Here is a 22,562-nt window from a genome sequence, read left to right on the forward strand (position 1 = left end):
TTGGTACTGTAATGTAGGTAGACACTGCCAGTAGATATTAGAGCAAGTTGAAGTAGATATAGTAATATTAAAACGTAAACGTAATACTACTGACTTCTGGCACAACCAACAAGGTCTCAGACCCATTCTTCAAAATAGTATCCATTGAGATTTCTTGTTCTTGTGCCGATGCAGACTTAATGCCGATTTTTGGAAGTTCAAGCTTCCCCACATTCAACGGTATAAGCACAAGACTGAAGTCGTTTTCGCTAAAGCCCGTGGAGTAGTCAACCTCAAAAATTTCTCTTTTGAACCCTGATATCAACCAATTTTCGTCGTATAAAAGGGATGCTTGGAAGCTGTGTTTCTTCTTCACAGGCTCTCCACGCTTTGGCGATGATGATGCCAAAATTTCCTCATTCTCCAAGCCGGACTTCTCTAACGCCCACAGGCTGATCGTATTGATGGTCAACTTGATCTCGATTGGTTCTCCAACCAAGTACTGCGATTTTCTTTCGTACTCGAATGTAGCTGAATGTAAGACGTCCAAACTAGGAGCAGGAACAGCAATTCTAAGCTCCCTCAATTCATCACCAGGTTCCTCAGGCTCGAGCCATTGGTCGCTAATAACATCACCTACTACTTTTACCAACTGTTGCTGTAAATGCTCAAAAGGAACATACTTGTTTGCCATTTTTGCAGCAAATAACAAGGTCTCATTGTGATTGAGTACTTTCACCTCACGATAAATTGCATAATGATTCAAGTCAAACCTAAGAGAATCTTGCAAAATTGAATGAATAAGAAACCAATAATGATCAAGCTTCAAACTTTTGAATTCTCCGATTAATCTCTTCTGTAAGCTCAAAAGGCATTCGCTTCGTATATCAGAGTAGGTCACCTTCAAATCAAACTTTTCAACTTGAAAGTTGCGATACGTTGCAGTGGGTAAGATTCTGTACAAATAAGATACAGGCTGCTCTCCGAACGCAACGACACTATCATAACTCTTACTTGGCACTTGAATGTCAAAGTTTGTACTATCAGACGTCAAAGTGACATCTTTGATTCTAATTGGGAACTTTGCATTTGATGTGCCAACCTGAAACTTGGAATAGAAGAAAGATTCTCGAAAAATATCCAGAACCGTCACAGATACAGCTAGTGATCTGTCTATATCATCATCCATGAAATATTGAAAAGTTTCTCCATTGACAGTGTACGAGATTTGTGCACTTACGTTAAGCTTTAGTGAATCTCCAGTGTAGAAGTACTTGACTGGAATTCTTTTCACTTCCTTCCTATTAAGCAGTTCGGTTTGCTGTCGAAACGCACGCCCATGATTGTCGAATTTAACATCAACGGAGCCAAAGGTGACCGTGATATCCAACTTCAGCAAATCATTGTCACCGTTGTGTATCTCAAGCTCTATTGCATTGGAACCAAGGACCAACAGCGAAGGTTGTCGGAATTCGCACCAAAACTTGTTCAAGTTTCTGTACATTAGCAAGAGATTAGGTTCAGCTTGGGGGGCTTGAAGAAGGGTTGCAGCCTGAGTAAAGCTTCCGTTGGTGAATTTCAAAACTGTTTGGTTGAAATCATCATCACCATCACCATCTCTGCTTAATTTTTCACAAAATTGCAACTTTTCGCTCAAGTTAACGATTATTTGCTTGGGACTCAAATACCCTCTTCTAAAGTTATTGGAATAGACTTTTATTGTCTGTTCCCTTTCATTGGTGAGAGTAACATTCTTTCTCAAAAAGGTGATATTCTCTCCACTGGTTTGAAACTCTATTGCAACCGAACTCCACGTTATCGGTATGCCTAACAAATTGGTAACTTTTAGCTCCACAAAATATCTGTCTAGCGAGCTTTCAAAGTCTGCCAGTATGTATGAAGATATTTTTGTTGTGAAGAAAGTTTGTAAGGGGTACTCGACAGTTTCACTCAAGTGTAGCGAACAGTCAATCATTTTCTCGAAGAGACCTTCAATCTGAGGTTTTTTTTTGATCAGCTGATATGAGTTGATCCCAACTACTTTGCCGCTGGTGGAGCTGGATGGGATACTGGCAAGTAGTTTGAGGCATATATCAAGAAGCATCACATGGTTATCAGGATTCACTTTTTGTATACAATGCAAATAGACTTCTAAGAGAACCCCGCCCAAAAAAGTCCATCCGCTTTCGATGAAATATTGATATGAGTTGTGAATGATATCTATGGCTGCTTCGTAGTTGCCTTTGTGATAATTTAAAAAGGCCAAGTCAATACTTAGCATGTCTATGGTTTTCTCTCTACCACAGACCACGAGATCTTGAATAATAAACTCCGTTACTTGTTCAAAATAATTGTAGTAGGAGGCTGTATCCTTGAGTATTTCCTTGAGACGTGGGTAAGAAAATGGAGGGTTGTTTCTTGGCTTTGTATCATCGTCGAGAGAAATGTCTTGAAAGTGTTGATGTAAAACATCATCAAGGCCCTTGATGGAGAAGCCGTTCTTTGATGCAATTGCAATGAGAGCACTTCTTTGAAGTAGTACTAGTTCTGCCCGTGAGTTGTAGAAATCAGTACTCAGTAACTTGATCTCATCATCCGTAGAAGCAGTGAGGAACTTGTCTGCAGAAACATATGTATCCAGGTTAGTGAATAGATCAATAACAGCAAACATCCACTCGTTGACATCACACAGTGCGTCCAGGGAGACATCATTCAAGAAGCGAGACAAACGTTTTAGCATCACACCCACATGAGCTATTGACAGTGAAGGAGATGAAGAAGATGCCAAAGCCCTCAAGATTTGTGTTTGAGCACTAAAGACCAGGCTCTTGAGACAGAACACATTAACGGGGGGAGATTGAAGAAGTTTGTCAGGGTCAAAGGAACTGACGTCTTTCACTCCTAGGGTATCTATGTTGAAGTTGTTCAGATCCACTGATATGTCAAACGACTCGGTAAATGCAGATTTGTTTGTGGGAATCAAGATATTGATCGCCGAGTAAAGATCATCGTATATTGCCAAGGAGTCCTCAAGCAATCTCATATGGTAGAATAATCTTGCAAGTTGAACCTTAGCCAAGAGCGAGCTCATGTGATTCTGATTGTAAGTCAGCAACATGTCGTTATACTGTTGGTGTTTGGAATCGAATGTGTTCAAGAGCATCGACTTGATTTGGCTAATAAGTTCGGTATAAGACTCGGTTTTAGCAAAGTCACTTTCGTACTTTTGGCGAAGCTTTATACATCGTTCAGTACCTGGTTCAATTGACAATTCCGAGAGCTCTTTGCCACTGGTATCGAAGTCGATTTTTAGTTTGTCAAAAAGTGAAGTTTTGATAATAGTAGACAGCTTATCTTTCGATCCTGAAGGCATCACGAACAATATCATCCATTCCACCAGCGACGTCACCACCAATTTCTTGAGCCATTCCTTGATCAATGGCCTTACTTGCAGTCGATAAAGCTCAAGACTATCGTAGGTAACAAACATGAGGCGAAGATACACCGAAGAATCGGTTGTCGCTGACGATTTAGGGATTTCTTCAACAAGTTCAACTGGTAAAACTGGAATTGATTTGACTGGTTTCAACGAATTGTACTTCCAGTGCAAGTTTGTGAGTGGGAATTTATGCTGTAGTTCATTTTGGACTGCTTGGTACGTATTAAAAGGATCATAGTATCCTATTCGAACTGGGTGGCTTGCCATAATGATCCATCCGCCAAGGTGAGAACTTTATTTAATGCAAAAGCGCGACCACTAAATTTCACCGCGCAACCACCAAAAGTCAGCAGTGCCCCAGTAAAAGAAAAGAGGGCTATTGTGACAAAGTAACCATTAATGTATTCTCGCCGTAATGCTATACATTCATTAAACTTCCTAATTTCAAAGGCGTCATCTTCCCAACATTGAAGTACGGTTCCATATTTAGCTGCAAATTTCTTGACATCAATCATAGCTTCTTATTCAACTAAAAACTCAAGCTAGACAGCCACTTCGTGGTGTTTGCTGTGGGATTTCGAATCCCTGTCGTCTAGCGAATCCTCGATAGACTTTTCATCATCGGTATCTTCAACAAGGTACTCGTCTCTTTCAACACCCATGGCAGCTCCTCTGTTTTCAGGTCCAAAGAAGGTGATGAGTATGACATAGACAAACACACAGGCAATGAAAATGGCCATAACCTTGGCATAGTCGTATACATCACCCTCTTCACCTCTCAAAGGAAATTTTTGACCAATGGTAGCCTCGATAGTAGAACTAGCACTTGAGCACAAGTTTCCCAATTGATACGCAGTACCAGCCACGAAGGATCTGTATTCTGGGGGAGACAATTCCGACAAATGAATGGGAATCACACCCCATGCACCCTGGACACCAGCTTGAAGGAAAAATACACCGGCATTGATTCCGGATCCTTTTATAAAAGCCCATGGGTAGATCATAGCTCCGCCGAGTATACAAGCAATGATAATGGCCAAGCGACGACCAATAAACGTAGAAATATGTCCAAACACCATTCCACCAAAGATGGCTCCTAAATTTGCAACCGAATTAGTTACGGCAGATCTATCTGCTCCATAACCGTATTGAACTGTCAACATAGTAGGGTACAAATCTTGCGAACCATGAGACATGAAATTGAATCCTGCCATCATGAGAACAGAATAGATGACCACAAGCCAATACTTTCTCATGGCTTCTTTTCCTTCCGAACTAAATTGATAGATTTTGAGTGGTTCTTTTTCTCTGGAAGCTCTCCTTCTGTCTTGTTGACGAAGGAATGTATCAGTCTCAGGAGTGAAGAATCTCCATATCATAAAAAGAACTGCAGGACCTGCCGAGAACCAGAAAAGTGACCTCCAACCTTTCTCTGTGGTGTCAGTAATGGCTCTTTGGAATACAACAACCAACAAGTATCCCAAGGCATATCCCTGTTGAAACATACCACTAATGAACCCTCTTGCCTTAGGAGGACAATCATCCAATGCACAAGCAGCACAGTTACCAAACATTCCACCCATTGCAATTCCAAAAAGTGCTCTAACACCTAAGAATTGTTTGTAAGTTTTGGACGAATCCAGTGCCAATTTGAAGAACCACCAAAAGGAACATATTGACAATATACGGCCATTTTCTACCGTAACGATCACCCCATAAACCAAAAATCACAGCACCAACAGCTCTTAACATGAGAACAAGGGTAATTCCCCAGGTGATACTCTTGTGGGATTCATTGAGAGACTCGGCAATATTGGCAACATTCAAGGACACCGCGAAAAAGTCAAACGCATCCCAGGTCCAGCCTGCTAAACCAATAAGGTAAAAGTTCCATTGGCGACGATTCAACTCTCCTAGAACCTTGAACGGGAAGAAGACATCGGTTTTGGTAACTCCTTTTAACTCTTCTTTCGATGGAACAAGAGTAGTGAATCGAGTTTTGAAGTATTTTGCAATTGCTCGCGAAGTGAATTTGGGCGGTTGCATAATGTGCTTATTGTGGTCATGGTAGACCGAGGAATGAATGGAGGACATAACGCAGATATTCACTTATCAAGCTGTCAGTTTCAATTCAGTCAAATGCTATTCGATTTACAAGACCTGTCAACAATTTGCCAAGAATACGTCAAAAAGGTCTTGTTCTCTGATCAGCTAAACTTGCCTTGTTTGAAAAACTGCTTCAAGTTGCATCTTATATAGAATTCGGACGGGAGGGGAAGAGTAAACTTGCTGCATAAGCTGTCCAAAGCTGCACCCAACGTCCAAACTTCTACGATCGTAATCTGCATCCCCGGAGTATTTCATAAGATTTCCGCATTGACGCACGTCTCGCAGCCATTGAAATCGGACGAGTGAGGCTCAATTGTACGAACTCGGCGATTAGAGGCATCGAGGTACAGGACCCATGCAACCACGCCAAGAAGTGATCGGGGCTTCGAGGTCCGAGATATTGTTTTTCTCGCATATAGTGCTGAAAATGTGGGGATTACCCCGGTGCCAAGATTTGTGTCAGAAAATGAAAAAAACGCACCTACCTGCATATAACAGTATCAGCCCTACTAAGTGAATGCACGCCCTTCCCACATTATTGAGGATAGGACCGATATCTTAAAAGATGGCTGAGCTTGACCTGTGGCTCGAGTAATGTCGTTTATTCGTACTTTTAAGTCCTTATGTGTAGTTTTCAGCTGAAACTCAAGCGAAAAAATTCACGATTTCTCAGCCGCAGTGAAAGCCAAGAAAAAATATATTCTAGTGGGTCCGGCTAATACGCTTATCCTTACCATTGATCGGAAAAGAACGCGGAGAGCCCGGAGTTCTCTTTTCATACTGAAAGTTTCAGAAAAATGTCCTCGACACATCGTAGTCCGCCGATACCGGCCTATGGTCGCTCATGTAGAAATCATAGTATGAGTGGAGAATAGCAAACGACCGAAGAGCAATCTTGTGGGTTTTGTGGAAGTCCCAATTGTAGTAATTGATCGATTCGGTGGTTTCCATTGAAGGTTGATCGTTACCATTCTCTGCAAAATATGGTGCCCACACATAGTCGATGACCGAATTTGCTTCATTATGTTTGTTGAACCCAGTAAAAGTGCCAGTATGCCCATAGTGGTGTAGGTGATCAATAAGAGCACGAGAATCTTTCATACCATGTTTGATGAGAATCTGGTATGGTTCATCTGTTGGCTGGGTATTGAAGTCACCGCAAAGAAATGAAGGATAATTGTTGTAATTTTCCATCTTGTTGGCAATAAGCTGGGCCAGATGTCTTCTCGCCGCCTTTCCACGATGATCAAAATGCGTGTTGAAAAAGTTTAACGTGACGAGCGGGTTCAATTTCGACCGAAGGGTCACCATCGTGACAATTCTTTCAAGTGCAGCATCCCAGCCCTTACTGGGAATACGCGGGGTTTCCAGCAACCAAAACGTCTTGTTGTCTACAAGATCCCAGTCTGAAGTTCTGTACAAGATTGGAGCGTATTCTCCACGCGTATAGCCATCAGAGCGACCGACTCCATAATAGGTCCATTCATCCCTCGTATCTTTGTTGTTCAAGTTGAACAAAATGTCCTGCAATTGGTGGTGTAACACTTCCTGAAGACATACCACACTAGCAAAACTAGCATCTGTGTTATAGTCGATGGAAGAAGTTACCAAGTGCTTTCTTTCCGACCAGTACCGTTCGTGCTTGTCGAGATTGTGGTTATCAAATCGAATGTTATGGGTATAAAGACGCACCCTGAGTGGTTTATTCAATTCTGGGTACCGAACCGTGTACACTGCATTCCAAAGGCTTGATCTGTACGACAAATAAGTGGAAATAATGGCGATAGTCATCACCAAAGCAATCACAGCTCTCGTGAAGAAGCGTTTCCTACGAGGTCCATTTGGCTTCAGAACAATCAACGAAGTATATTCGGTTGCCTCCATGCTGGGTATTGGAATCTAGTATAGCTGGATCAACTGGAGTGAAACTTTGACTCGAGGTAAGGTCCGCAGTAACCCCTTCTGCTTCAAATATGGGGTAATTAGCCCTGTCTGCAGGAAAACACAATGAGGGCTGCACGGTTGCAAATCAGAACGTGGGCCGACACGAAAATTGCGTGGCAGTGTTACTTTCTTCTGCGAGTTGAAGTTGACGATCTTTTGGCTCCGGTAGAAACAGGTATGTCTTTAGTTTCCTCTTCTTTACTTCTTTCTTCTTTTTTCTTTTCTTCTTCTTCAACTTTATTGCTCTCTTTATTGGCAACCGGAGAAGAGCTTATCATGAAGCCAATGGCACTTATGAGTCCAAACACAAACGTGAACAACGACAAAAACGTACAGCTGTAAATCAAACACTCCATGGGTTTCTCGCGTATTACTCCGTATGGTCTCCTGCTGAACTCTTCGTAGACCGATCTAGCCTCATATACTTGTTCGATGAGAATAGTTTGGATAGCCTTCACAATCGCAGTAAATGAGAATTCGTCGTCGTCATCGAGATACGAATCTATTTCTTTGGGAGGTGCTAATGGCTCTTCACCTATAATTGGAGGTGCAAAGTACTTTCCTTCTAATTCTTGCTTCATGAGAAAAGTGGTGTTCCCAATATGTTCCGCTTCTTCAATGGAGTGCCCAAGATAGATATTGTCAAAGAGAATGTTTGGGGACATTGTCCACAATTCGAACCCTATTCCACCAATAGGTTCCATATCTGCTGGTCTTTCATCCTTGTAATAATTGGGATTGGGTATGTATCCCGGAGTCCATGGACCTTGATAGTTTGGATTTTCTATCATTGGTGGATTCCACCGCCCTTTAAAGTTAGGGTTGAGGATTGACGGTGGGCTCCATGGGCCGCATTGACCATTTGTACAATCTGGGTTAGCCACTAATGGCGGGATCCACTTTCCATCTACGCTCTCATTCCAGTCCTCAGGTATACTAGCCTCGGGATCAGGAATCATCGGAGAAATGCTTTCGTTCCAATCTTCAGGCTTGACAGCATTTGGATCAGGAATTCTTGGTGAGCCATATAATTCGTCGTAGTTCTCGGGCTTTGGAGGATGATGAGGATCGGGTATATACTTTCGATCGTCCCAATCTTCTGGTTTTTTTGCGCTGGTATCTATAATCTCTTTTGGTGGTTCGAATGGAGGAGTAAACTTGTTTTCATCGAGCAAGCTTCCAGCTTTGGCAATTTCTCCATTTATCCGGATTTCAAACTTTTGATTTTTGTGAAGAATCAATGTATACAAGTTTGAAAAATGTCCGCCGCGAGACATTGGAGGAGTTCTTAGATGATGCTCCTCGTATTTCTTTGCGACCGGGTTATATCGGTTGAGAATCAAGTGTATTTTGTCTTCCATTCCACACTGATCAGGACCAAACATCAAGAGAAATTTGGTATGCTTGCTGAACTCATCTTCAAAGTCCTCTCCTAACAACTTGATGTACGCTCCACCACAATCAAGTCCATCTTGTAGCTTTATCTCGTACTGGAGTACCAAATCCTGGTGGTCGTTGACAAAGGGTTTTTCAAACCGGTACGAAATTGCGTGATGAGCAGCTGGTGTCTTCATTACCAAACCTTTATCGTCCACGAAGCCCTGGTTCTTCAAAGAGCCCTCAATTGACCAGGTTCCGTCGTATTGAGTGCCTTGAGAATCGCTATAATGTGATGGTTTCCATTTTGAATCTTTCAAGTCATCGTAGGCAAATTGTTCAAAAAATGCATCCGGAGTAAAAGGGTCAGTATATGGCCTGAAATAGGGTCTACTTTCTCCTTGCTCGCTAGCAAAACATCTACGACAGACCAATGCTATCCAGATCAGGGTCAAGATCAGAATTTTCATCATACGTAATTCTGATGATAAGAGAAAATTGCCTAATGATTTGGTGTACGGATGAAAAATGTGTGAAGAAGAAATAAGTGGTATAGGGTAAATAAAATAGTAGAGTGATCTCATGCCAAGATTATGCTGAAATAATCTTCAAATTCACTAAAACGTTATAACAGGCTTTCTTTTTATCGATCGTAAAATTAAAAGTAATAGTGAATTTTTCACAGTGAGTAACCTCTTCCTTCATCATTCTTACGCTTCTGTCTCTTCTAATGCAGCAAAAACATTTCCTTGAGATGTGACTGGAACTTCTTGATTCGAATCATCTTCCTTTTCCTCATCGCCTTTAAAAAATTGGTCGACATAAGCATCTTCCTCTTCCCTCTCAATCTCTTTTGCAGATTTCTTCTTGAGAGCTTCCTCAGAGGCACCCAAAATATCAATCTTGCTATTGATCTGCTCCCAACCAGACTTCCTGGCTGTTTGAACATACTTGGCACGAGCTATACTCTGCTCTATCTTCGATTGCAACACCCCATCAACCTTATTTGAACGTTCCAATTTATGTTTCAATGCACTAGTTTTCTTCCTATTCGCCTTCCTGATCTTCAGGTTCTCCATTTTCTTGGCCAAAAGATTTTCATTCTTTATAGATGTTCGTATAATCGATTTCCTTACTCCGTCATTTTCTTTTGGTAACGATTCTAACAGTCGTGCCTCACCACCTTCATCTATTTCACCACGGCGAGCAGCCCTGCTATGCTTTGAGACTACAGTTAGTAGATGATCTGACCATGTTCTATAGATCTAACTTACTCTTTTTTGTCATATCTGTAAAGTTTCAAGCTCATCGATTTCGGTTGCAACTTCTGGTATCATCGGTTATTGCACGACTGCCATACCGATAGCTACAAGAACAAATGAGTATGTAATATATATACTATGCAATTAGACCTCTAAAGGTCGCTTTCCCTCAGAGTTCTTTTCTTGATTTTGCGCTTCCTCCAAGGCCTTCATGTACGTGTCGCAAGCTTTGTCTATGGTCAAGTGCAATGGTTGGAAACACCCTTCTAGGTCTTTTGCAACCTTTTCTTTTAGCTTGGAGTTTGGTTCTATTAGTCTGTGTTTCATCAATTCTTCAGTGAAGCTCAGCTGCAAGTCGTTGACTGAAGACTTACACACACGAAGACTTTGGAAGATTTTTTTCAACTGATTTGGATTATTTCCATCCAAAAAGAGTTTCCAAAAGTGCAGCAAGAATTCCATGGCTGTGATATTTAAAGTAATGACTTCTTGTATTCTTGAATCAGAAAGAAGCTTTTCGCCCTCACTTTCTCTAGATTGAGCACTCATGGCACGAGAAGCCCGAAAGTTATGTTTGATCAAAGCTGAAACTTCGCTGGCAGTTTTCTGTATTTCTTCTTTTTTGGTGATGTATGTTTCCGTTAGGTTGACTCCTTCCAGAAACTCGTTACCACTGAAAAAGGACGACAAATCTTTTGGTGAAACCAAACTCGACTTGACTTCGATATGCTTATCCGGGTCTCGCTCAGTAGATAGTGATAACTTGATGTATTGTAGTTCTTCGGTTTCGTTCAAATCATGCAAATTGAGCTCTTCTTCATACTCTTTTTGTTCATCCGTTGACAACTCGTCCTGTTTGGATGTGTGGCTCAATTCGTCTTCAGGATTGAAATTGACCATTTTCGAAGAGAGCTTGTTCATATTTTTGATCAAAATCATCATTTCGTTTTCGTTGCCCTGTTGTTCTTCCACCTGTGTTTCTTCCGTGCCGTAGCGCATGGTAAAGTCAGGTCTGTTTCCCAACTTCAGAGCATTGTCCTGCTCATTGCCCTCCAAATCCAAAAACTTGCTGACATTGGCCTCGAGTTTCTGGCGCTTGGTACCATCATCTTGATAGTCCAGGTCTATGTACATGTACTTGTCCAACACAGCATCACCACGCTCATTTGTGTTATTGATCTTGTCGCCTCGAAGACGGCGAAACAACTTGGAATTGAAAAAACGGGACCAAAACTCACCCTCGCTCAATTTATCAGGAACCAAATCCTTGAATGCCTTTTTGACAATTGGGTAAGTGTCAAATATTTCGTTGATTGTATCCCTTGTAACGTTAACATTGACCTTGTTATCGGATGTCGCAACGGGGCGAATCGTCGAAAGAACATTATAGGGACCTCGATGCTGTGTGAATGTCAATGCATACGTTCGCAACTGGTTCAACCGGCTCAGCCAGAAAACGCTGGGGGATAGCTTGAACTTCATCACTGCTTGTGTGAAAATATTTCGTAGATTCTTGTCCTCGAGTAAGATCTTTTGCTGAAGTTGGTGGTTTTTCAAGAGACTAGCGTTCAGCAATGCATTAGGATCGTTAACGTCAATGATTTGGTCTACTGTCTTGCTAGAATTACCAGAACCGGACAGAGCAGCACTGGCTGTCGTGCCGTCGGGAGCTGGAGTGTTCGATGCTGACGGCTCTGGGGTTGTATATGTTCTTTGACGAGCCACAATTGTCAGAAGTGCTTCTTTGATGTTGTTCATCGTGGGTCTATTGGTGAATCTGAGGACTAAAGACTGCTCTGAGCCTTCTGTATCAGTATAAACTAGTTTGAGGATCATCTTTGGACTGGTTTCTGGCGACGCTTGTAATTTTACTATTGATGATAAGGGAATCTTGATGTTCTTCAGTTGATCGATGGCGTTCCATTCGAGTTCCAGAGGAGTGGTATCTTCTCGAACATGAACCATTCCTGACACCTTGGCCACCACACAGGCTCCAGAAACCGACATGTTTCAATATTAGTTACTTGGAATGATTCGTGGGGTAATAAAGCGCAAGAAAAAGGACTCACAGAAACGAATCTTAGCTGGTGCTACCATCCGTGCACCCACACTATTTCCAGCCGCGATCGCAAAATCAAACTTTCTCATGTTGAACGCATTTAGAGTCGGGCGGATTGGAGCCACCAGGCCAGTTTTCCGGTCGGGGTTTGTTGGTATTAGACAATACAGTGAGCAGCATTTGACACATAACCCCGAAGGTGTGGAAAAACAACAAGAAGTCAATGGCAAAATAGTCACCCGGACCATCCCTGTGACAGTAGAAAGAGAGCTTCCAGACCCTTTCGTTTCCCAAAAGCAGAACAGAAACTACTTCTGGACTTATGGAATAGGTGTGACGCTCGCGTGTGTCATAATATTCAACTATGAGAAAACAAGATCGCCCATTGTGAATTCTACATTGTACTTGTTGAGAATGTCTGACGAAGTCACCAGTCGTCTTGGAGACAACATTGATTTCAAGTCGCTGTGGCCATGGATTTCCGGTACTTTGAACACCGTGAGTGGAGATATTGACATTGAATTTGCCGTTAAGGGCTCGATCAGAGATGGTATGTTGAAATTGCGAGCTTCAAGAACGTCCAAAACACAACCGTTTGATGTCCATGAATTCACTTTGACAGTGGATGGAGAAGTGCTTGATTTGAAACAGACAGCACTTGGCGAATTTTTATAATCTATGTATATACCCAAGGGACCTCTCGGCGACTAAGCCATCCCGATAATCATGCACATAACTTCCTGTACGTATCACTACCAGCATCATGTAGTTGAGCACTGCCTTCCGGTGAATTATTTTTTTATCAAATTTTGAATCAGCCAGAATCAGCCAGAATCAGCCAGAATCAGCTAAAATTTGGAGCTAGTCATTTGCTTTCTGAATCTTGCTGCTTCTTCAATTTCGTTGCCTTTTTGGGGATTTCACAAAAACTCTTAGCTTTCCTGGCTAGGCAAGATCCTGCAGACACCGCGAGCAAAAGACAGCATTTCCGCACCCAGAAAGGAGAAGGAGTTGGTGATTTTAGCTTTGGCTCATAAACTTGCTATTTCCATATATTCGGAGGTTGGAAAGCTATCGCTTTAAAGCCAGTCTCCTGCAGCTGAAATAATTAGTTCTGGTTTTGTGTATACCTCAAAATCGAACTCATCTCATTCGCTTACCTTGATTGCCGGGACCCTTCATTTGGTACCTAATATTTTTTCATCCGGTGATTTTTCGTGATATTTACCGATCTCTTGTGGTACACCATCCCAGTCTGTGTCACGAAATTAGCACAGGACATCCGACTCATAAACTTACCATCGATATCAGGTTTCCCCGCTCGCTGTTGTAGTATATGAGATCATGGTTAACACCCAAGGCCTAGCTGTAGGTCTCGCCATTGGCATTCCCTCGCTTATAATCATCGTTGTGTGTGTGTTTATCTGGTATAGAAACCAGCGCAAGCAAAATAAGGAGGACCGAAGCGACGATGAAGTGGACATGGACTTGAGAGACAACCATCTGTTCAGTGAATTCCAGGAAGAATTACACAGACCACTGGATAGGCGGTCGAATCACAACATAATTGGCGAAAATCTGGAGGAAAAAGTGTTTGCTTCAGTATCATCATCCCATGGATCCACCCTGTCCACCAACGTCACTGACAACCGAACCGGATCCAACAAAGGTACTTCACCATTTCCCCAACACCCTCATATGCTGCATTCAAAAACACCATCTGCATATGACTTCTATGACACTGTCATTCCCGTCCTTCCTACCACAGGCGTCAAAAACGGCTCCACTATCGCGGGCGACACGGGGTTGATGCAACCGCCTCATATCGGGGGTGATGCGATGAGCTCCAGCAACCATAGTTCTGCTGTGAGCATCGATGGCTCGGGGTCTTCACCGAAAAAAGATCGGTCTCTTGATAGCTTTGCCAAGCAACTCAACAGCCCGGCTTTCTTTGAAAAACTTCCTTCCCGAGCCACCTCATCCTATCTTAAACAAAGACCTATAACCCACTATCAGCTGAGCAACAGCTCAAGTACAGATGGCTTTCAAGTCAGATATGGTTCGGATACAAAGATTAACGAACACTATGTGCACGAATCTATTTCTCATGATAACCCACAGCCACATCCGTATTCTCAATTGAAAGGCACCAAAAACGACGAAAGGGCTCCAGTTTCCAAAGTGTTGGGAGGTGGAGTTGATCGGGCTTTCGATGCAGAGGGTGAAAGCGACTCGGAACCCGCTGTAGTGTTTAAATAATGTAGATATAATGGAAGGTATATGAATTAGGCTAGCAAGGAGACAAGAAGGAGCAGGAAACAAGACAATTAAGGGAACGAACCAAAAATTCCAAAGTAACACCAAACGAACACTGTCTCGGTATCTTCCTATTTGGGTCCAATAGCCTGTAACTAATTTCGCAGCCGCTCGAAAATCTTCGAAGTCTTTATCCTATTACTATGTTGCTCAAACCATTTATGTCCCCGATAGGCCATTCTATACGCCAAACCGCAATAAAGAGAACCACCGTGAAAGCACCAAACTGTATCCATCGTTCTTTCCACAAATCTACTTGTTTCAATTATGCTTACAGACGGTTCAACAATGCTCCCGCCACTCAATACAACCTTATAAATCTCTTATACAGCCGGAACACAATATACGCCGGCCTTGGTTTGGCAGCATTTTACGTCTACAATTTGGACGAAGCCCCGTTTACTGGACGTCTTAGATGTATCTGGATACCATATTGGTTGGAGAAGAAAATTGGCGATTATTCTTATCGTCAAATTTTATATCAATACCAACAAAACATTGTTCCCGTAAATGATCCGGTTTATTCACGTATTTCTAATATCATGAACCAATTGCTTGCTTCTGCCATTGCCGGCTCCAAAGACCAAAAACAGATAGAACACTTGAAGCTGCTCAAGTGGGCCATCCATGTGATCAACGATCCCAAGTCTCCACCAAACGCATTTATTTTACCCAACGGTAAGATCTTCATCTTCTCGTCTATTCTTCGAATATGCCAGAACGATGACGGTTTGGCAACTGTCCTCTCTCATGAGCTCTCACACCAGTTAGCTCACCACTCGCTGGAACAGCTTTCCAAACAGCCATTGTATATCGGGTTGCTGACTCTTTTGTATGCGATGACAGGTATAACCACCTTCAACGACTTGCTTATAAACGGGCTTCTTAGAATGCCATCTTCGAGGGAAATGGAATCGGAAGCAGACCATATAGGATGCGAGCTCATGGCCAGACTGTGCATGAACGTTAAAGAGTCGGTGAACTTTTGGGGCAGAATGAATCAATGGGAGCAGCAAACACAGGGGCCAGCACGAGAGGGAGCAGTTCAACAGTTTTTCTCGACTCACCCAAATACTCAAAAGCGAGTTCATGATATCCAGCTGTGGCTACCAGACTTGGAACACATAAAAGAATCATCTGGATGCTACGAATACAGAATGTTCAGTGATGCTAGCCGAAACTTCTTCAAGCATTAAATCTCTATTTACACATTATACTGTTATGTCGGGTTTGAATTTCGTAATGTATTCGCTCTTCATAGGACCGCCGGGAAGCGAGGTGATGACAATGGATTCATTCTTTGAAGTCCAGAGTTTATAAGGTGTGATCCGCAAAGTGATCTTGTACTCCATGTCCGTGCCTGGCACCTGTAGCAAGTATATTTCAACAGTTGCCTTTTTCACTTTGTCTTGCCTTGAAGCAAATAGCGGCATTGATAACTTTATGAAATCCACCAATTGAGTACTCTCCTCCAGCTTGATTTCAGCCTTCAGTACAATAAACGTTTCTATGTAGTTCTCCGAGAGATGTAAGCAGAACTGACCGTTTTTATCGACAAGAAGCAGATTTCTGTTGGACTCCATACTAGCGTGGTCTCGTATGCGTCTAGCAACTAATTCGGCTATTTGCGTTTTGAAAAAGTCAAATTCAGATTCAATCCCCTTCAAGACAAGTTCTTCATCGCTCTCATCGTAGCTTTTGAGCTGAATTTTATCGTTTTTTTCACTAAAGGCTTCGGCCGTCACTGGCATTATCACCTGAAGCTCATTCCTATACCTTCTAGAAGCAATCTGGCGATTCAAGAACCACACAGAAAGTAGCAAGGGTGGTCCCACAGTAAACAAAACGTTCGGATGTATCTTCGTGAGCACTAATCCCAAAGTGCAAGCGGCTCCAAAATACTTTACCGATGGTGGAATCAACGCATTCCATGTCATTGACACGGGACTCAAAAAGCATGTATAAGATTTTGCAGGGGGTTTATTTGCTTCTATTCGGTATGCGCGGGTGCCTAGGGTGGCTCTTTTCCCCAATAAAAAGCGCCGCAACGACATCTGGTGGTGGGTTATAAGCATTAAGTTCTCATCGCTTTTTCGCGGGGAAACTTATTTGTTAATGGCAAGAGCTGAGATAGGAACCGCCAAATACCAAGCTAAAAAATTAAAGGCTTCGGGGTTACAGCAGCTAAAGTACTACTGCCAGCTATGCCATAAACAATGTAGGGATGCTAATGGCTACAAAAACCATTTACTGTCACCATCACACAAGGGTAGAGTTGAAGATATGGAACAAAAGGGTACGAAAAAAGTAACGGAGGACTTTTCAAGGCAGTTCTTGAATGCTTTCATGACATTGTTGAGAATAAGCCATGGTACCAAGAGCGTTGATGCCAACAAATTTTACCAGGAGTACATTTCCAACGACCGAGATCATGTACATATGAACTCCACAAAATGGTCGAGTTTAACTCTGTTTGTACAGTATTTGGGGAAAAATAGCTACGTGAGGGTAGAACAGCCTGGTGACGACGAGAATGACCACAGTCTTATGATTAGCTATATTGATCACTCGGATCAAAAATCTGTTCTGGTGAAGAGACAGCAGCTGATGAAAAATGATGAAGAACAATCCATGCGTTTCCTCAGCCAGCAAATAGAGGCAGGGAGAAACGAGAAGCATATACACAAAGAAAACGATAGCGTTCACGAAGTGAAGGAGATACCGAAGGAGGGAATCAAAGTACAGTTACGACCCAAGATGAGTGAGAAGAAGAAAACTGCTGCTGCTTTTAATTCGGAAGAGTCTGAAGATTCTGAAGATGAAGCGAAACAAAAGAAGACAAATATCGGTCAGATCAGCAAAAAATTACTTGGGCGATAATCTTCAGTGAAAAATACTTGAACGATAAAATACTGATAATGTCGTCATCTATTCGTCTAAACTCTTTCGTAACACAAGACATAAACATCTCGAGAGTTGAGCTCCCGGTATTCCCCATGTGGATCGGCGGCGTCTCCGTGTCTGACCTTGATTCGAACTTGCTCATCATCGAAGAAGCACCAACAAGGATCTCGCAAGCTGTCCATTCCCGAAGTCCGAGATGACTTGTTCACTAATGCAGTATAATGACCACTTTTCAACGTTCCGTAATGATTGATGATTCCGGTGAGCTTATAGGTGATTTCGTGGTTGGAATTGTTGGTGTTGTTGTTAAAGGTAATTTGTAATGGATACTTTATAACAGTGTCCAATTTATCGGTGACACTGGTCATAGAAAACCGAGATAAATGCATGAAAAGTATTTTGGGCAACTTGATAAAGTTGAGCTTTTTTGTAGTGGAGCCTAGTGATGTGGTTGATGAAGTTTGGCTACCATTCTGTGGTTTTTTGCTAGGAGATTTACTACGTCTTCCCAACTTGAAAAGCCCACTCTTTTTAGTTGCGAACACAGGATGTGAGTCTAGCACACTGGAAGACAGCGGACTGGAGATGTTTTTCGAACACTTGGGACATTTCCATGCATTTTCTCCAGTCAAGATTTCGTCCTTTGTATAATAACGCAAACAGTCTGCCAAGTCCACTCGATGACCATGACCCAGAGGTATTGGTAAAGATAAAATGGTAAATGGGGAGTAGTTACTCGATTCAAACCCACATTTATTGCAGATCAATTTGCTCTGCAAGTGCCCTTGAAATAAATCGTGAATTGGGGAGAACCCTTCCAATTTCAAAAGTGATCGATACCATGATATATAAGGCTCACGGTCTTCAGGACTTACGTTGATACCCCATTTCGTCATGTAGCGACCAATTCGATCGTTTTCCCATTCGGTTTCATCAAACGCTTTGGAGCCAAGCTCATTGTGTAACATTTCCAACACAAACAATAAGAATTCTTGGGAGTCCTGCTGCTCATAAGGAATGTTCAAGTCCGGCTTTAATAAAGAAGAAACCCGAAGAAATTTGGTCGGGGCAATGGAAGCTTGCGGATGATCTTTGAAGGTCTTAAGCAAGCTGAATATTGCTTCACTTAAGAGCCCCGAGTCCTTGGTAGGATGTCGTTGTTGGAGAAGCTTGACATACTTGGGGTTCTTCACATACTTCAAATAACCCTGATTCTCAAATATCAACGAAAAATCGTACAACCCAAAAAGCAATTGGATTGTCAGATTGATGTAGCAGGTAGACCCGAAATTCTTAAGACCACAAATTGTGTACTTGCCCATATCACGGGACATCAGACGTCCGTGGGTGTGACCATTATGGGTGTAACCATTATGATTTGAGTAATACTGCTCATTACCGCGGGGAGGTGGCTGATGAATATGATTTGCAGGTTGCGGAACAGGGTTCCGCTGGTACTGAGCACTTTGAGAATAACCATGAGGAAATGACTGATTCGAGGACATGTACGGGCGAGCTTCGTAGCTCGTCTCAAGCTGAACTGGAGTGGCATTGGGAATGGGAGGTGGTAATTGCTTCGGTCTCGGTTGGACTGGAGGTTGGACATTTGAGCTGAAATACAAGTCATCAGTCGAGACACCTTTTTCATCATCCAAAGGATAAGGAGGTGTAGGGCTCCTTGTGAAGGTGCTATTCACCGGATAGGGAGGTGTTGGGAACGACTGGGCTTTTACTTCTGGGGAAATGAAATCGAACGAACCATTATTCGGCGATGAATTTGAAGGAAGGTCCACCGACGGAAAACGTTCTTCAAACAGATTGAGAGACTGTCTGTCGTACTCTATTGAGGGCTGAGCATAAGTCACTCCGTTGGCTGATCGCAGGTCGTCACTTTGAAATTCTTCTTGGTCTTTTTGCTTGAGGTAATCGATATACTGGTAGAGCCAATCATATAATTCTTGCACGTCAAAAGACAAAAGTTTTTGGTCTGTCAAGAACTCGATGATCCATTGGCGCACCAACTCAAGTGACAACGAATGACCTCTATCTCGGATCACATCTTTGGTGTTATAAAATGCAAAGACGTTCAAGTATAATATGAAGTCTGGTTCGTTGGATTCAATAAACTTGTCAAATCCTTGAAAATGGAGCATAATGAAGCAGTTTATAAAGTAATTGAATATCAAATACCCCCGCATGTACGCCTTTAACCCGGAGTCCGAGTCCGTGTACTCTACCAGTTTCTCATATAAGAGTTCACAATAGTCGATAAGATCAAAGATAGATTTGGTTTTGAGGTCCTGTGCAAGTTGAAGGTCTCGAAACTCTCGGCTAATGAGCTTCTTATATTGATTTTTCACGTCCTCCGGAGGCTTTCTAGCAGCTGGTTCCGATGACATCACCCGTTGATCTTGCTAGATGAAACCTTTGCGAGGGTTGGATTCAGGTTGGTGAGCCACGGGATGGTTGCTTGCAATTGGACCCACTAGCAAGAATACTCAAACGGCAACAAAATGTTGTCCAAACAAATAAAGATCTTACACTTCTCCGACCTAGGTGATCGAATCTTGGCTATCCTGCAGAAAAGTACCAATAGTGCGGATTTACAATAAGGCTGTGAACCTATATTCTATAACCTCCACTATGTATAAGGTAGTATCTGTTGTCTTTAATGATTACATCTCTAATGAAGTTCCAAAAGAAGTACTTGAACATTATCTTATGGGGGCTACTTGTAATTTTCCAGGTACCTTGTAATTTTCCAGGTACCTTAAGATTGGTTCTCAAACCCGGAAGGGAACTTAAACAAACTGGTCCTTATATGGTACCACCTATTAGATGGCTTGACAGCTTTGAATATTATGCTGAATTTGACATCACATGCAAAATAGAATGAAATAGTAAAATGAACAGCTTAAGATTGTCTTGATTATTTTTCTGATGTTACCCATAAAACTTTAAGCGCATTTTATATGTCGAATATACATCCCTTGAAGATGATATGGTTGTGATTAATTTAACAAATGAAAGTAGTGAGTGGCCGTTAATAAGCGAAAAACCGACTAAGAATTCTAAAGAATTTCCTAAGAAATCTGGAATACATTATTTTCAAACATGTATGTAGGATTAGCAGAAAGAAAAGATATGAATGAAGAATTTTATGTACCAAAAATGTATAGAACGGATCATTTGAACGGAAAAGATACAATATTATACAAAAATGTGAATAATGAAAAAATAAACATTATAAGAATACCTAAAAGCATTAAAGAAGAAGAACACAGAAAAAGGTTATGTGTTTTACTATTTACACCCCACCCCAAAAAAATCTGGCTGAAGCTACTGCTTAGACTATATAGTTTATGTCTATTTTATGACGGGTTAAAGGGAATCACCCCGTATCCTTGGATAATGGAGTCGTACATCGAAGGGTCCGATGAAGTTGCCGTGCCGTCTCTGCGAGTTTCGTAAAACATATCCATATCCTCTTCTTCATCATACGCTGGTTGTGCCTGAGACATCATTGAATAGTTAAATTGTGGAGTGGGCTGAGGTGTAGAGCTTCCTTGGTAATGTAGCGGGTGGTGAGCCGAGACTGGTTCCTGCGACACTTGACGTTGTTGCACCTCGGTCAAGTTTCTCATCGTTTCCCAGAAATCAGGACCTTCTTCTATCTCTTCTTCCTCACTCGGTTCGTACTTCTGGCGCTTGTAGTGACCCCGGTCTGTTTGCAGCGAGCGCGCGAGAGAATTGTTGGTTCGAAGCTGGTCATTGGCTTCTACTGCTGATGCCATCTCTACTGCACGAGTTAGTGGAGTAAGATTGTCCTTTTGCTTATTATTGAGCAACCGATAAAGTCCCTGATCCCTCGTAGGATCAGGCGGAGATCGCATCTCACGTTGACCGAGAGCCGGCAGGGTATTGGAGGAATTGAGTTTGGGAACCTCAGTCAATGGCGGCAAATAGTTGAAATGCTGATGTCGCTTGACTTCCAGTTCATAATTGCGGCCGGTATCGACTGGATTTGAACCTATGGGTGAAAGCAGAAGATTGTCAAATTGGGGAGGTGAGATTTGGTTGAGAATATTGAGGTTCGGTATGGCCAGCCCTGACAAACCCACGTCTTGTGGAACCTGCGATGAGTAGTGGTGGTGAATATGCTGATGCACCGTGATTTCCAAATGATGTGACTTTGCATAGGAAATTAATGCTTGAACCAATTGTTCATTTTTTATGGCTCCTCCATTTTCGTTATCAAAGAGTAAGCGATGAGGAAGCTCGGAATCAGCAGGTGTAGCTCGTGTCAGTTCCAACGAGTAACGCCAATCAATATTACTGGAAGCTGGTTTTGCTCCCAATGGCGGCGCCGGCGGTACAGTATTTTCTTTTCGAGGACGTGGTGGATCCATCTCACTTTTAGGAATAGGTCTGTCATCTTTCAAAGTATTATCGTTACTCGTGATCGCCCTAACCTCTTCCTCCACATACGCATCGGCGGTGCCTCGCACTACATCAGTGACGATTTTACGCCATCGATTTCGACACGTGAGAGACGGACGGCCCTTTAAGTCCAAACAAACTGTGCGCCACTTTGTTCCGTGTAACTTTACCTGTCGTATCAACTTAAGATCCTCTTCTCTACTCCATGGTCTCAACCTATCTTTCGTTTCTGGATCCAATACTTCCAAGTACCGTTTTGCACATTGATCATCAGTCCGTCCAGGTATTTCTTTAGCCACCCTTTGCCAATTGGCATCATATGTCTTGTAAGCATTGACTAACATATCATCTTCTTCTTTCGTCCATCTTCCCCTCCTCAAGCTGGGGTCCAATGAATTACACCAACGTTTTCTCAAATCCTTTGGTTTCCGTAGTCCATCAGGAGAAAGCTGCTCGGCCAATGCATCCCATTTCACCGTTTCAGGGTCTAGTTGTGTGGTATCTGGATGCATTTGTCCTATCAAGTGGATCAAAGCTTCATCTTCTTGTCTTGTCCAAGGCTTTCTAGCACCTCTGCGGTGGGTCTGGAAACCCAACGACTCAGTTGCGGCCAAGGGATCGATGGGCTCGTATTTTTTCTTCATAGACATGGTCGGAAACGAAGCTACAGGGGCTCTTGCAAAGTTGTTGACCGCGAGTCAATTTCTGTGACTCGCGAGGGGCTTGCGATGCC

The 22,562-nt window shown here is 42.5% G+C and overlaps 14 protein-coding genes across 14 annotated transcripts; 4 read left to right on the plus strand and 10 right to left on the minus strand. All coding sequences in view use genetic code 12, as the record gives it.

Moving 5' to 3' along the window:
- Positions 1-67: 67 nt before the first annotated feature.
- On the minus strand, positions 68-3,685 carry PGUG_00128 (transport protein particle complex II subunit; the record flags this gene model as incomplete). The annotated part of the gene is made up of 1 exon (XM_001486701.1): positions 68-3,685. The coding sequence occupies one exon, from the start codon at positions 3,683-3,685 to the stop codon at positions 68-70; it is 3,618 nt and encodes a 1,205-aa protein (XP_001486751.2).
- A 275-nt stretch (positions 3,686-3,960) lies between these two features.
- Positions 3,961-5,001, minus strand: PGUG_00129 (uncharacterized protein; the record flags this gene model as incomplete). Its single annotated transcript, XM_001486702.1, has 1 exon — positions 3,961-5,001. One exon carries the CDS (start codon positions 4,999-5,001, stop codon positions 3,961-3,963), a length of 1,041 nt encoding a protein of 346 aa, XP_001486752.1.
- Positions 5,002-5,020: 19 nt separating this feature from the next.
- On the minus strand, positions 5,021-5,512 carry PGUG_00130 (uncharacterized protein; the record flags this gene model as incomplete). The annotated part of the gene is made up of 1 exon (XM_001486703.1): positions 5,021-5,512. One exon carries the CDS (start codon positions 5,510-5,512, stop codon positions 5,021-5,023), a length of 492 nt encoding a protein of 163 aa, XP_001486753.1.
- An 804-nt stretch (positions 5,513-6,316) lies between these two features.
- On the minus strand, positions 6,317-7,411 carry PGUG_00131 (uncharacterized protein; the record flags this gene model as incomplete). Its single annotated transcript, XM_001486704.1, has 1 exon — positions 6,317-7,411. The coding sequence occupies one exon, from the start codon at positions 7,409-7,411 to the stop codon at positions 6,317-6,319; it is 1,095 nt and encodes a 364-aa protein (XP_001486754.2).
- Positions 7,412-7,593: 182 nt separating this feature from the next.
- Positions 7,594-9,432, minus strand: PGUG_00132 (calnexin; the record flags this gene model as incomplete). The annotated part of the gene is made up of 1 exon (XM_001486705.1): positions 7,594-9,432. The coding sequence occupies one exon, from the start codon at positions 9,430-9,432 to the stop codon at positions 7,594-7,596; it is 1,839 nt and encodes a 612-aa protein (XP_001486755.2).
- Positions 9,433-9,558: 126 nt separating this feature from the next.
- Positions 9,559-9,927, minus strand: ECM1 (Ecm1p; the record flags this gene model as incomplete). Its single annotated transcript, XM_001486706.1, has 1 exon — positions 9,559-9,927. One exon carries the CDS (start codon positions 9,925-9,927, stop codon positions 9,559-9,561), a length of 369 nt encoding a protein of 122 aa, XP_001486756.2.
- Positions 9,928-10,254: 327 nt separating this feature from the next.
- Positions 10,255-12,117, minus strand: PGUG_00134 (TFIIH/NER complex subunit; the record flags this gene model as incomplete). Its single annotated transcript, XM_001486707.1, has 1 exon — positions 10,255-12,117. One exon carries the CDS (start codon positions 12,115-12,117, stop codon positions 10,255-10,257), a length of 1,863 nt encoding a protein of 620 aa, XP_001486757.2.
- Positions 12,118-12,139: 22 nt separating this feature from the next.
- On the plus strand, positions 12,140-12,844 carry PGUG_00135 (uncharacterized protein; the record flags this gene model as incomplete). The annotated part of the gene is made up of 1 exon (XM_001486708.1): positions 12,140-12,844. The coding sequence occupies one exon, from the start codon at positions 12,140-12,142 to the stop codon at positions 12,842-12,844; it is 705 nt and encodes a 234-aa protein (XP_001486758.2).
- Positions 12,845-13,513: 669 nt separating this feature from the next.
- On the plus strand, positions 13,514-14,428 carry PGUG_00136 (uncharacterized protein; the record flags this gene model as incomplete). Its single annotated transcript, XM_001486709.1, has 1 exon — positions 13,514-14,428. The coding sequence occupies one exon, from the start codon at positions 13,514-13,516 to the stop codon at positions 14,426-14,428; it is 915 nt and encodes a 304-aa protein (XP_001486759.2).
- A 200-nt stretch (positions 14,429-14,628) lies between these two features.
- Positions 14,629-15,681, plus strand: PGUG_00137 (metalloendopeptidase; the record flags this gene model as incomplete). Its single annotated transcript, XM_001486710.1, has 1 exon — positions 14,629-15,681. One exon carries the CDS (start codon positions 14,629-14,631, stop codon positions 15,679-15,681), a length of 1,053 nt encoding a protein of 350 aa, XP_001486760.2.
- Positions 15,682-15,696: 15 nt separating this feature from the next.
- Positions 15,697-16,560, minus strand: GOA1 (Goa1p; the record flags this gene model as incomplete). The annotated part of the gene is made up of 1 exon (XM_001486711.1): positions 15,697-16,560. One exon carries the CDS (start codon positions 16,558-16,560, stop codon positions 15,697-15,699), a length of 864 nt encoding a protein of 287 aa, XP_001486761.2.
- A 40-nt stretch (positions 16,561-16,600) lies between these two features.
- Positions 16,601-17,365, plus strand: PGUG_00139 (uncharacterized protein; the record flags this gene model as incomplete). Its single annotated transcript, XM_001486712.1, has 1 exon — positions 16,601-17,365. The coding sequence occupies one exon, from the start codon at positions 16,601-16,603 to the stop codon at positions 17,363-17,365; it is 765 nt and encodes a 254-aa protein (XP_001486762.2).
- A 56-nt stretch (positions 17,366-17,421) lies between these two features.
- Positions 17,422-19,788, minus strand: PGUG_00140 (ubiquitin-specific protease; the record flags this gene model as incomplete). Its single annotated transcript, XM_001486713.1, has 1 exon — positions 17,422-19,788. One exon carries the CDS (start codon positions 19,786-19,788, stop codon positions 17,422-17,424), a length of 2,367 nt encoding a protein of 788 aa, XP_001486763.2.
- Positions 19,789-20,760: 972 nt separating this feature from the next.
- BAS1 (Myb-related transcription factor BAS1) lies at positions 20,761-22,479 on the minus strand (the record flags this gene model as incomplete). The annotated part of the gene is made up of 1 exon (XM_001486714.1): positions 20,761-22,479. One exon carries the CDS (start codon positions 22,477-22,479, stop codon positions 20,761-20,763), a length of 1,719 nt encoding a protein of 572 aa, XP_001486764.2.
- Positions 22,480-22,562: the final 83 nt, after the last annotated feature.

This window comes from Meyerozyma guilliermondii, genomic scaffold, assembly GCF_000149425.1.
Source record: "Meyerozyma guilliermondii ATCC 6260 scaffold_1 genomic scaffold, whole genome shotgun sequence".
NCBI lineage: Eukaryota > Fungi > Ascomycota > Pichiomycetes > Serinales > Debaryomycetaceae > Meyerozyma > Meyerozyma guilliermondii.